We start from the raw sequence: 14,171 nt of genomic DNA, 5'->3' as shown, positions 1-14,171 counted from the left end.
ATTTTCTCCCAGTAATGACCTTCAGTTTTCCTTCAAGGTTTAGCACTCTCATTTCTCATCCTATATGGTTCAGTGGAGGTTCCACTGTTTAGGCATTGAGTATGTGACCCAGGCTTGAGCCAATTAACACATCAAACTACCCTGGTCACAGTGTTTGGCTCATGGTTGGGCATGGGACCCAATCGAAGATGAGATATTTGCCAGGAATACTGCCTTGGAGGAAGGTGTTCTTCACATGCTGAGCTAAAACTCGAGAGGATGAAAGGTCTGGAGCAGTGTCTACCAGCCTGCTACCATGAAATGTGAGCCTGCCTGGGAATAACACCCATCCATAAGAGAAGCTAATAGATAATAATAGATGGATTGGTGGGGGTGGGGGGGTGAGTGGGTGGGTGGATGGATGGATGGATGGATGGATGGATGGATGGATGGATGGATGGATGGATGGATGGATGGATGGATGGATGGATGGATGATGGATGGATGGATGGATGGATGGATGGATGGATGGATGGATGGATGGATGGATGGATGGATGGATGGTTAGGTAGGCAGATGATAGACAGACAGATGATAGGTAGAAATCTGCTGGCATCACTTCAGAATCCGCATTCAGCCATACCTGAAACCAGCCCACCCATAGATTTTTCACTTAGGTGAACTAAGCTGATAAATTCACTTTTTGTTTAAACCAATTTAAGTTGGAGTTAAGCTTTCTCTAGTTTAGACTGTGATCTCCATGCAACATGGAACAAAAGAGTCCTGAGAGAGCGAAGGCTGGGCAGAATGTCAGTACTTGAAGATTCTTTGAGAAGTATCTTGAATTGAACCAAAAACCACTTACTGGCCACCACACCATGTCCCCTCCAGCCAAGAAGTAGCCTTTCACAGTGTCTCTTTTGGCCTTCACTGTGGACTGAAACAAAGAAGAGGGAAAATATTAGCAATTAGAGCCATTCCAAAATGGCCTGGGTGAGGAATTTGCAAACTGGGAATCCAAAGGGACAGGTTTTCCCTGAAATGTGTTTTGACATATGGTTTTAAAGAAAATTTGAATTTGCCTTTACAGGAGACATAAACTCTTCAGATCAACCCAGCCCCACCACTCCCTGCTTCACATATTTATGATAACTTACTTAACCCCCTACCCCACTAGACATTTGAGATTTAGATGCCTAGCTTGACTAAGAAAGCTTATAACGGATACCATTTATGGGGTGTTTACTATGTGCCAGATATTATGTAAACATTTTATAACCATTATCTCATTTCAATCCTTACCAACCCATATGAGGTAGGTATTGCTAGACCACGTGATAGATGAAAAAACTGGGGCTCAGAAGCAGTCATATCTAATGCAGTATTTCTAGCTTGTGGCAGGGCTGAGAATCCAAACCCAGGTCAGCCTGATTTTGGAGCCCATCCTCCTTGCTCACCTATAAAACTGTCTTCTGTCATTGAAAGTGTTCAAGTAGAGACATTTGGCCACTAAGTAGCTTGTGTAAACTTGGATTTGTTGTTGAACTTCTCTGAGCGTCTCTATGCAATGTTCATGAGGGCGTTCTTAGTCTGGGTGGGAGATAGCACAAAATGGTACCTCTTCCAGCCCCTACAAATGATCTTGCTGTACAAAACAGACACTGTGGCTCATTCCTGCTGAACCTTGACACCGGAAGTATTGTCTAAGAATCAAGAACTCTTTGTGCTCAAGGGGATATGAAGAGGGTCATCTAAATCCAGACGTTCCCAAACCAATGATACATCAGAGTCAACTGGTTCTCTTGTGAAACTACAGATCCCTACAAACCCTAACCTTCACCCTAACTCTAATCCTAATACTGATCCCAAGTCTTTGTAAGTCTAAAGTCCTTATTCTTAATGATCTGTTCATCTCAGTATCTCTTGCTAAGGTGGGAGAAACACAGGTCAGATCCATGGTCTTTGGGATGCCCAGCACATTTTTTTCCATTTTTGACCTAGAGGAGGGAAGCTAAAGGGTAAGAGTAGAGAAATATTCCACAGAAGAGTCAGTTCAAAGTGGACATACCCCAGTGGAGTATAGTTTTCAAGTCCTTTTACAGGTGACCTGAAAACCAGAGAGCTGCACTGTCTTTTTTCCAAAGGTACTGATCTCCTTAATATGTAAAGACCTCTTAAGAATTGATAATAAAAAGAGCAATCCCTTGAAGTCTTCTTAAAACCAAACAATAGTTTAGCTTAACTAATAAAAAACGTTTTTTTTAATAAAGAACTTGGAAACCCTGGTGGCATAGTGGTTAAGTGCTACGGCTGCTAACCAAAGGGTTGGCAGTTTGAATTTACTAGGCACCCCTTGGAAACTCTTTGGGACAGTTCTACTCTGTCCTGTAGGATCGTTATGAGTCAGAATCGACTAGATGGCAATGGATTTGGTTTTGTTTTTAGTAAAGAATATCTGCCTTGATCATTGCGCTCTTTTAAGATCTATCTTTAAAAAACAATAAAATAAAATATAAACCATTGCTGTTGAGTCGATTCCAACTCATAGTAACCCTATAGAAGAGAGTAGAACTGTCTCATAGGAGTGGCTGAGTTGATTCAAACAGCCTACCTTTTGGTTAGCAGTTGAGTTCTTAACCACTGTGCCACCAGGACTCCTATATGAGATCACATCTAAAACAGCAACTCGAAAGATTAGAGAGGAAACTCAGTGGGCAGTGAGTTTATGTTAATGGGGGAGGAACAACTTGGAAAAGGAGAGTGAGAACTCTTCACCGAATGTCATTTTAAGTTGTTTTTATTTTTGAACCATGTGACTGTATTACTTTTAAAAACAATCTTTAAACTAAAAAAAAAAAAAAAAAGAGCATGGGCTTCAAAGTAAATGAGATGTAGATTCTAGCCCCAAGTCTCCTAACTTACTAACAGGATAAGAAATTTAAATTCTTTAAACCTCAGTTTCCTTTTCTGTAAAATGGGTATAGTAATATTTTTAGGGGCATGTGCAAATTGCATGAGCTAATGTAAGTAAAAGTGCTTAACTTAGCACAGTGCCTGCTACAGAGAATCAACAATCAATGTGTTTTTTAAACAGCACCATTCTGAATACTCCATGACTTGAGCAGTTTCTTCCTTGCTCTCTCAGTTAGAATCTTATCTCCAAAATAATAGGGTTGGCTCAGGGCCTGTGGCCTGATCTTTCCTTGTCTCCCCACCCCTCACCGGCCTGGCTTACCCACAGTCCAACAGCGAGGACAAAGAGCAAGTATAGAACCAGCACTGCAATGTCACCTGGCTCCAGGTTCCTCTGGGGAAATGCCTCAAGGGGATCCGACTGCGGGGGTTCAGGGCTGCTGGTGCTGCTCTCCATGGTCCTGAACAAAATCTTCAAACCTGCAGAAGTGTAATTGCGTGTCAGATGCCAGAATTTGGCTTCACTCATTCTACCCACGAATAGCTGTTTCCATGGGGCATCCAAGCAACAGGTTACACATGGAGGGATGTGTGAGGGAGACCGAGTGAGTCTCCTTCAGGAAGGCAGATTCACCCATCCATCCATCCTTCCATCCATCCATCCATCGATCCGTCCATCCACCCATCCATCTACTCATTCACTCAGTAAATATTTACAATGAAGTCGCATCAAATACAGAGCTAATTTTCACCAATTCAACCACTCACTTGGCAAAATATAAAAACATAAACAATTTAAATAGCACAGATGGTTTCACCATCCTCATCCACTTAGTAAGCACAAACCCAGGAACGAGAGGAAATGAGACAATTCCCACTTCTGAGGAACCTCACAGCTGGGTAAGGATTGAGCCAAGGGTTTTACCTGAGGTTCAGCCAAAGACACTGTAATTTTGTTCCAATGCTGGGCTATGCCCATAAAATTACATCTGTCATAAACACCAGTATAGTACCTACTACATGCCAGGCATCATTCTAAGTGTCTACAAACCTACAGAATGGACACTATTACTACCATCCCTATTTTACAGATGGAGAAACTGGAGTACAGAGAAGCAACTTGTCCAAGGTAATAAAAAAATATATACTACCTGGTAATTCTTTGTTATAGGAGCCGTGGTGGCACAACGGTTAAGTACTTGGCTGCTATCTGAAAGGTTGGTGATTCTAACCCACAAAGCAGCTCTGAGCGAGAAAGATGTAGTGATCGTCTCCTGTAAAGACTATCTTAGAAAAACTTATGGAGCAGTTTTACTCTGTTGCATGGAGTCGCTGAGTTGGAATTGATTTGATGGCACACAACAGCAATTATTTGTTATAGGTGGCTGCCCTGTGCATTGCACCATCACTGCCCTCTACCCAAAAGATATCAGTAGCACCCACTCCCCAGTTCAAAAAAATGTTCCCAGGGGCAAAAAAAACCTCCTTCCCCCCACACACCCACATATTGAGAAGCACTACTTTAGAGGCATAAAAGAGAACGCTCACTTGGAGAAGATGCCTCCAGGGGGCGCTCAATGATCTGTAAGTTCCCTTCGCCTGGCCAAGTGTAGCTTTGAACTCTCTCTAGGGCTGGGCCTCACTCTTGTTCATGTTGACGGGAAGCTCACAGCTTCTTGGACCTGGGACATGGAGGCCCTCTCCAAGGAAGAAAAGGCCCAAGTAACCATTGATCCATTGCATGTATGGAGAGAAAAGAAGAAAGGGAGGGAGAAAAAAGAAGGGAGAGGGAAGACACGCAGAGTCGCCAGCATTGGGCAATCCCAGCTCAGACACTTACCAACTATAATGCAAAAGAAGTAGCAGAAGCCAGAATTCCCACCCAGACTACCCATCACCTCTCTGAGCCTCAGTTAGATCTAGGTTTTATTGTCATCAGTAAAATGGGATGATAGTAATAATACCTGCTCAAGACTAACCTAACTGAGCCAGAGACCTGCAAAATCTTAGTGCAAGAAAGGGGGAAGGGAGGCTGGAGTTGGAGGCCCCTTCTGGGGTGAGAGTGGCGTTTCCTAACGGAGAGTTAAACCAAGAAATGCAGATTCTGGAAGTTTGGGGAGGAGGGGGGTTAGACTGTCCTTAAGGGTTGTCTCAAGGGTGAAGCCCCTAGTAGGTGTCCACTGCTCTTATCCCACTTCACAGGTGAGGAAGTTGAGGCCCAGAGAAGTTTAGGATCAGGTCTAAAGTCACACAGCTGAGGTTGTGGTAAAGCCAGGAATCAAATCCAAGTCTGTCTGATTTCAGAGCCTGCCCCTTGCAAAACAGGGGACTTAGGGGAAGATGAAGATTAAGGGCATAGGAAACAGCTTAAGGTGGAGTTCGATGATGAATTGGGGAGGGAGGGAGGTTGTTCTAGAATTCAGTAGATCTAAAAGGGAGGAGGGGTCCTGGTGGTGGAGTGCTTAAGAGCTACGGCTGCTAAGCAAAAAGTCTACAGTTCGGATCCACCAGCTGCTCCTTGGAAACCATGTGGGGCAGTTCTACTCTGTCCTATAGGGTCACTATGAGTCGGAACTGACTCAACAGCAATGGGTTTGTTTTTGTTTTTTTTTTTTTAAGAGAGGAAGGAGAGGAGACAGGGCAGTGGGCTGCCTGGTAAGCCTGCCCTCCCCTCGTCCCTGGCCCTCTCCTCGGCTTCCACACCTCTGCCTGCCAGGCACGGAGAGGCGGGAGCTGCTCGGCACAGAACAGATAAACAAGTCATTCATCAATGCTCTCAGGCTTTCAGGCCAAGCAGCCGGGGAGGCTGGTACCGACTCCAAGCTCTTCCTGAGTCCCAGGGAGGTGGGGGCCCTGGCCAGGAGGGACCTGGCCCTGTGTTCACGGTGGAAATAAGAGCATCAAGCAGAGAAGTGGTGGAACCTGAGTGCTGCGGCCACAAGTGCCACCAGTTCACAGCATGAGCTTGCCTGAGAACCGGCCCCACCCCCAGGCCTCAATGTGCCCCTTCTTCAACGAATATGCACTACATGCATAACAATAAAAAAAATAATAATCATCTCTAAAATTCAGCGAGTACTACTTCTAATTAAGTGCCTGGCACAGAGCTCACTTACATTTTTCATTTTATTTAATCCTCATGTCAGCCCTGTGGTGCAAGCACTATTATACCTCAATTTACAGGGGGAAACGGAGGCACAAAGAGATCAAAGACATCTGGGTTCAGGTCCTGGCTCTGCCGTTTACTTCTAGGTAAGTGTCAGAGGTGAGATTTGAACCCATGTCCTAAACCCAAGCTTGTTGCATTATCCGGTGCTAACTAGTCTGTCTTCCTTTCCTCTCTTCCCCCTGCCTTTCTATTCTTCTTTCTCACCTCCCTTCCTTTCCTCCTTCCTTCCCTCTTTCTCAGTTTCTTTTCCACAAACATTTATTAGGCACCAACTGTGTCCTAGGCTCTGTGCTAGGCACTGGGGACTTAGTGCAACAAAGATTTCTCGGGTACCAGCTGTGTGCCAGGCTCTGTGCTAGGCATTGGAGATTCAGAGGAAGATTTCTCGGGTACCAGCTGTGTGCCAGGCTCTGTGCTAGGCATTGGAGATTCAGTGGAACAAACATTTATTGGGCACCAGCTGTGTGTCAGGCTCTGTGCCCTGGTCTCCATCCTCACAGGGTTTTCATCCCAGCACCTTGCAAAAGCTGTATGTGCCCAGAACTATCAGTGAAATGATCCCAAGGACCCTTGCCCTGTGATTCTTTGTTTCCAGCCTGCCTGGGGCGGGGCGGGGGGGAGGGCAGGGGGGAGGATGTCAAGCTGGGGGTGGGCTACTGCTTCATGTCTTGTGGGAGGAGAGGGCAAAGAGTTGGCTCAGTTAACAGTAGATTGTGCATAGCGGGTGTCATAACAAAGGCTTTGTTCTCAGGCAGAACAGCCTGCCCTTGAGGTCCTTATTGGCAAAAGAACAACAGGAAGCCTAGCCAAGGAGGGATTGCTTCTCTCCCTCTTCCTTTTGGCCATTTGCATAATTTGCTAAGGTAGCTATCAAAACTTTCCATGCCTCAGTTCCAGGAAAAGATTGTGAAATGTGCCAGCACATGGCTCCGGCCACCAATGGGGTGGGTGCTCCTGTTGTATTACCTGCATTTTCCTAGTCTGGCTGCTGTGTGCTCTCCCACTGGTGTGGGCTACATTATTCTCTATAACTTGTGTATGTTCAAGACATTTCATAATGAAAGAAGATCAGAAACAAATAGAACAAGATTCACAGCACGCAACCACCTGTGTATATTAAAAACAAGGAACGCTGGTGGTGCAAACAGTTAAGCACTCAGCTACTAACCAAAATGTTGGTGGTTCGAACTTACCCAGCAGCTCCTCAGGAGAAAGACCTGGCAATCTCCTTCTGTAAAGATTATAGCCAAGAAAACTTTATGGGGGCAGTTCTACTTTGTCACGTGGAGTCACTATGAGTCAAAATTGACTCGACAGCAACTAACAACAATAACATATTAAAAACACTCAAAGGTACAAAATAATAGTACTAAGTATTTTTGCAAGGAGGCAGGCATATTTATGGACAAATATCAAACATGTTAGAGAGGGAACCAGGAGTGGCAGGGATTGGCATGAGGAGACAGAGAAAGAGAGAAAAGTATGGTGGTTCTGCACTTGACCAAAGATAAGGACATGTTGTTGTTGTTAGGTGCAAGTCAATTCCGACTCAAAGTGGCCATATGCACAACAGAACAAAACACTGCCGGGTCCTGCACCATCCTCACAATCATTGTTATGTTTGAGCCCATTGTTGCAGCCATTGTGTCAATCCATCTCGTTGAGGGTCTTTGTTTTTTTGCTGACCCTCTACTTTACCAAGCATGGTGTCCTTCTCCAGGGACTGATCCCTCCTAATAACATGTCCAAAGTACGTGAGATGAAGTCTCCCCGTCCTTGCTTCTAAGGAGCATTCTGGCTGTACTTCCTCCAAGACAGATTTGTTGGCTCTCCTGGCAGTCCATGGTATATTCAATATTCTTTGCTAACACCATGATTCAAAGGCGTCAGTTCTTCTTCAGTCTTCCTTATTCATCGTCCAGCTTTCACATGTGTATGAGATGATTGCAAATACCATGGCTTGGGTCAGGTGCACCTTAGTCCTCAAAGATGAAGACGTGCTACCACCTCATTGCAAAGTTTTATTATGGGCTAAAGCTGTCCAGGAAACAGCTGTGTTATTGTGAAGTGTAATGACTTTAGAGCTGCACTGCCCTGGTTCAAATCCCAGCTCGATCTCTTACTAGTTCTGACCTCTCTGAGCCTCAGTTTTCGATCTATAAAATGGGAATAATAATCATAAGTATGTCACAGGTTTGTTGAAAGCAGTAGACAAGTTCATTACATAATGTGACCAGGCACAGAGCACTTGGTCTGTAATCATCCTTTTTAAAACAATTAAAAAAAAAAAAGCACGGACTTTGTGGTCAGGCAGACCTGGGCCACGCACATGCATGAATCTTATTTTAAATACACAGCAAACCCAAGAGGCCAGGTCTCTGATTAACCCCACTGAAAGTGAGGAAATCATGGCTGAGCAAGGTTGAGGGCTGTGCTCAAGGTCATGCAGCTGGTAAATGACTGAACTGAGACTCTAACCCAGACTTAGTCCCAAAACCCCTAACCATCCCCTGGCACGTGGACCCTGGGCAGGGAAAATTCCAGATGTGATAACAAGGGTGGCACAGACCACAACCCCCAGGCTGGCAGCCACCCACAGCCTTGCCCACCATTCCTGGTGGGTACCTGCAACAGATATAGCTGCCCATTCCACAGCCCCAAGCTGGGCCTCGGACTAGGCGGAGTTCAGGAGGCCAGGGGAGACTGGTGGTGGAAGCAGCACTAATTCAGAGGGAGAGGGCCAATTCTATAATGTAGAGAGGGGCCACCAGAGCCTAGGGCTGCAGAAGGAAGGAGGTGAAGATCCCATCTCCGGCCTCCTTGACCAGTTGATGCTGTGGGGTTCGTTAGGAACAGGTCTCTAGAAAAAGGCTGAGAGAACAGCTTCCAGGGGACTTTGGGCTGCACCGGAGGCCTAGACTGTCCTCAGCCCATTAGGAAGAGCCACACACAGCTCTGGTAATTAGGAAAGAAACATTAGGCATTGTAGGGAGGGTAGCTTTCCCCATGTGGTTCACAGGATATAACAGATACGCTCATTGAGTACAGAGACCTCTGGGTGACCATTCTCGTCCACCCACCTTGTCTCTTCAGTGACGATTCCTAGGGAGAATCAAAGACACAAGACCACATTTGGAGCCCCAGGCCCTTCTGTCCAAATGCCCACCAGGCACCTCTCTTAGAATCCTACTGACATCTCACCTTGTCATGTCCAAGTCAGAGACCAGGTTACTCAATGCCAAACGTGTCCTTCCAGTCTTCCCCAACTCACTAAAGGGCAACTTCATCTACCTGCTACTTATGCCAGAAATTTGAGTCCTTGAGACATTCATTCATTCATTCATTCATTCATTCAGCAAGTGGTCTGTGAGCACCTACTCTGTGCCAGGCACTCCGTCTAAGCACCAAGGGTGCCATGGCAAGCAAACATACCCTCGAAGAATGCAGCATCTCTTTCTCAACCCCCAGAATCTTTTCATCCCCAATTCCATTCTATTCTGCTTCCAAAGTAGACCTTTACCACCCATTTTCATCTTTCCTTCTATCGCCCTCAACCAAGCCACCATCCCTCTGTCTAGAGCAAGAACGTCCCCTCTTGCCTCCCCAATGCCACTTTTGCTTCCTTCTAATCCACTCCCCGTACAGAAGCCCAAGAGATCTTTGAACATAGATCAGCGCATTTTACTGCTCAAAACACTCAGTGCCTGTTTGCTCTGTGATACTCCCCAGCCTCATTTCACACTTCTTTCTATTCCATGAATGCTATTCTTGGGCTCAGAGTCTTTGCCAATCTGTTCCTTCTGCCTGTAATGCTCCTCCCTGTGCTCTTTGCTGGATGAACTCCTACTCATCCTTTAAATGCCTGCCTACTGTCAAATCCCCAAAGGAGTCTTCTCTTAGCTTCAATCTAAATTGGGTCCCTGCCTTAGTTACCTAGTGCTGCTAAAACAAAAATAACAAAAATACAAGTGGATGGCTTTAACAAACAGAAATTTATTCTCAGAGTCTAGGAGGCTGAATTCAGGGTGCCAGCTTTGTCTCTCTGTCGGCTCTGGAGGAAGGTCCTTGTCGTTGATCTTCCCCTGGTCAAGGAGCTTCTCAGCCCAGGGACCCCTGGGTCCAAAAGGTGAGCTCTTCTCCTGGCTCTAGTTTCTTGGAGGTGTGTTGTCCCCCAGTCTCTCTGCTCCCTTCTCTTTTTTATATCTCAAAATAGATTGACTCAACCTTCTGGATTGAGTCCTGCCTCATTAATACAACTGCTGCTAATCCCGTTTAGGAAAATCACATCAGATGACAAAATAGTGAACAATCACACAATACTGGGAATCATGGCCTCACCAAGTTGACACATATTTGGGGGGACACAATCCAATCCACAACAGTTCCTTAGTTGTTCACTCTTCACAAACACAACTTCTCATTGCAGTTTAGTCTAGTGTGACATTTAATGTGTACAATTCTCTTCACTAGTGCCTGTCTCCATGAAGGCAGGGACAGCATTTATCTTACTCACATTGTGTCTCTGGCATTTGGCCCAAAGCCGGCAATCAGTAAGCACTTGTATAACAAACATATGCAGGAATTTCAGAACCTTTCCTATATGCCTTTGCACATTTTGACCCCACAAATGCAGGGGTGCAGCATTCCTCAAAGTCCAGGCCCCAGGACACCCTTCCCCAGAAATATTGCACAGAACACCATCTGAGAACCCCTGGTATTGTGGATAAACACGTGGGCGTGGGAGCTGGACTACCTGAGTTGGAGTCCCAGCTTTGCCACTTGCTCTCTGTGTGACCTCGGGCAAGTTGATTACTGTCTCTGTGTCTCTGGCTATCACTTCGGGATGGCTGAGCCTACTGGGTTATTGCGTGAGTTAGACCAGATCCTGTTTGTGACGCTCTTGGCACACGGCCACCATGTACCGGGAGAACTAACATTTGCCTTGTTAGTAGCGGCCGCAGCATAACACAGTCCTCCAGCTATTGCTGTTACCGTTGCTATTTCCACCTGCATTATCTTACTTGGTCCTTGTGAGCACGCCATACCTGTGGGCTGGGCTGGGATTCACAGCCCCATTTGCCAGATAAGGAACCTAAGGCTCAGGGAGGTAAAGTGACTGACTGTCCCAGCGTCCCTGAGCTTGGTCAGTGGAAGACCAAGGACCCACGCCTGGTGCTACTGGCTTCCAGCTTCATGACACAATGTCTATCCCCCCAAACATGTCCTTTGCTAGGGATGTGATAGCCTTCTCCACAGAGAGGAGTGGTGGTCCTATGCTTCATAGCTGGAGGTCTCTCTGCCAGCCTGTCTCGCAGCTTGGAGAGGGATGTCAGTTCTGGGACGGGGTGTGTCTTACCTTACTCTGGATGCGGGGCTCACCTGCCCCTGTCGGTGGCTTCTGAGGCAGAAGGAGGCTGAGATGGCTGAGAGAAGAGAGGCACCTGGGCTCCTCTCTCGTCCGAGAGCTCGAGAAGACAGTGCTGACCCTCCTTCCTGTGTCGCCTGCGGCTGACAGAGCCTTCACACAGGTCAAACTCCAAACTCCAGCCTCAGCTGCAGCAGGGGTTAAAGGAAGCATGAATGATTCCCGAGGGCCAGCCTGGAACCCTTGAACTCTGGGCAGGCTCCTGCCCCTGGCTCCTGCCCAGGGTCCTTCAGGGAAGGCAGCAGGCCCTGGGTTCTGCCCACACTGCCTCCGGCAGGGCCCTCACCTGGTGGGGCCCCATGGTAGGGAAGACTGGGGAGAGGCTGGAGCCCTGGCACCGTCCTGCTTCACTCACCCACTCTGCCACTGTCCTGCCTCCACGCTGGGGACGGGCAGGCTTGGGAAGAGCTGGAGGAAGGCGGGGGGGATGCTGGCGGGGGAGGCAGGGGATAAAGGGGAAGTCCCAGGAGGGCACTTAGAACAACAGCCTCGCCACTGCAGCGGCACAGTAACTACGGCCACTGCTGGGTCGGCCCCTTTTCCGTGCACTTCAGACCGAGACAGGGTACAGATGGGGGATCCACAGCCCAGAGAAATTGTCAGGAGAGACCAAGCCATGTGTGGTCAGGGACCACATCTGGTCCCACCGGGAAAAACAGTGGGTACAGTGGAAGGCTTTTGTGAGACACTCTGAACATTAAAAAAAAAAAAATTTTTTTTAATAGTTACTAGCGTTTGAAAAGCAAGAGACCTTAAACAAAATTCTATATTTCCCACTTTTCTAGAACAGTCAGAAGATCTGGCTACACCCAGCCCACACTACCATGGGAGAGCCATTGGCTGGAGCTGAGTCCAGCTGACGCAGACAGAGCCTTCCAGCCCACTCCCTTCTCTACTGTGCCTGCCCAGGCCCTGGGAGTCCTGAGTTTGGCAGCCCCTGGGTGGCACAAACAGTTAAGCACTTGGCTACTAACCGAAAAGTTGGCAGTTGGAAACCACCTAGAGGTGCCTTGGAAGAAATGCCTGGGCATCTACTTCCAAAAGGTCACAGTCATTGAAAACTCTGTGGAGCAGTTCTACTCTGCAAAAACCAGGTCACCCTGCACAAAAGGGGTCCATGAGTTGGAGTGAACTTGATGGCAACTGGCTTGGTTTTTGGTTTCTGTCTTCCTGGCACAGAGTGGTTCAGAAACAAGAGCGACGATGAATATTTTTACAATGCTTAGTATAGGTGTTTACTCACTAGGTTCTATTCCAAAGTTTATTAGTGATTATCAGGGCCAAGAGGGAGGGGGTAAGGGAAAAACATTGTTTAGACAGCACTGAGTTTCTGTTTGTGGTGATGGAAAACCTGACAAAGGACACTGGCGATGGTTGTACAATGTCATCAATGTAATTACAAAAAAAACCCAAACCCATTGTCGTCAAGTCGAGTCTAATTCATAGCACGCCATAGGATAGAGTAGAACTGCCACATAGGGTTTCCAAGGAGTGGCTGGCGGATTTGAACTGCTCACCTTTTGGTTAGCAGCCTGAACTCTTAACCACTGCGCCACCAGGTGCCACTGAATTGTATATGTAAAAAATGTTGAATTGGCAAATGTTGTGTTATACATACTTTTTACAACCACAATAATAACAATAATAAAAGATAGGTGCTATTATTGGGTCCCCCCCCAAAAAATTTTTTTTTTTCACTGATGAGGAGACAGAGGTAGTGACATGCCCAAGGTTACCCAGCTAGTAAGCGGCAGAGCCAGGATTTGAACCCTGGCCATTTAGTTCCAGAGCCCGGCCTCTTAACAGAAGCAGTGGGCAAGGTTTAGAGATGCACCAGGATTGGTCTGGACAGAGGGTGGCCTGGATGACCAAAGACCTGGAGGTTGGACTGACTTTGCATCATGGGGCCCTACAGGACAGAAGTCTGCCCAAGGGACAGATGTACAGAAGCAACAACTGGGACTGGAGAAGGGGACAGAGACAGAGGGCCAGGGAATGGACGGCCTCAGACATTGATTGTAGCCAGAGGCCATAACAACAGCAAAGGCAGTGGGGTACCACAGGAGGTACATTGCTTCATCCAACTGGGATCCAGTCCTGACTTTTGGGGGCACATCTGGGGGCCTTGGCTATGCTCCAGGGCCACGCTGCCTATAAAGGAGGCATGTAAATGAGTGAAGAGGGCCAGGTGGGGCTGTGGCCAACTGGAGAGCACATGTACCCAGTGAAGAGGCCAATCATAACTTCTGATTGTTCTACAAAAGTAGGAAGTCCAGAATTTTGTATAAAGCCTTGTAACTATTAATCTGTGAGGGCTGGATGTGGCTCACTGCCTACTGGCTCGTCATCTCTGACACCTTCTCTGATTGTCAGGCTTTTTGGGTTTTACCCTCCTGTTACGGATTGAGTAGTGTCCCCCAAAGATATGTGTCAACTTGACTAGGCCATGATTCCCAGTATTGTGTAGTTGTTCTCCATTTTGTGATCCTGATGTAATTTTCCTATGTTTTGTAAATCCTAATCTCTGCCTGTGGTTAATGAGGCAAGATTCGTTTATGTTAAGGAGGATTAGGGTGGGATGCAACACGCTTACTCAGGTCACAGCCCTGATATGACATAAGGGGAGTTTCCCTGGAGTGTGCCCTGCATCACCTTTTATCTTACAAGAGATAAAAGGAGAGAGAA

General features: G+C 46.9%; 1 protein-coding gene across 1 annotated transcript in view; it reads right to left on the bottom strand.

The window, feature by feature from the left end:
* The window catches only part of SLC5A11 (solute carrier family 5 member 11), a 58,341-nt gene extending 46,469 nt beyond the window's left edge, over positions 1-11,872 (bottom strand). The window contains exons 1-4 of the mRNA XM_049903470.1: positions 11,842-11,872; positions 11,418-11,614; positions 3,215-3,372; positions 845-916 (exon numbers count right to left, since the gene is read on the bottom strand). Coding sequence (XP_049759427.1) covers positions 845-916; positions 3,215-3,349 — 207 coding nt within the window. The 5' untranslated portion in view covers positions 3,350-3,372; positions 11,418-11,614; positions 11,842-11,872. The remainder of the gene's footprint in view (positions 1-844; positions 917-3,214; positions 3,373-11,417; positions 11,615-11,841) is intronic.
* Positions 11,873-14,171: the final 2,299 nt, after the last annotated feature.

The sequence above is a fragment of the Elephas maximus genome, chromosome 12 (genome assembly GCF_024166365.1).
Source record: "Elephas maximus indicus isolate mEleMax1 chromosome 12, mEleMax1 primary haplotype, whole genome shotgun sequence".
Classification (NCBI taxonomy): domain Eukaryota; kingdom Metazoa; phylum Chordata; class Mammalia; order Proboscidea; family Elephantidae; genus Elephas; species Elephas maximus.
Note: the sequence above shows the minus strand (reverse complement) of the source record. Positions and strands in the feature narration are given on the sequence as shown.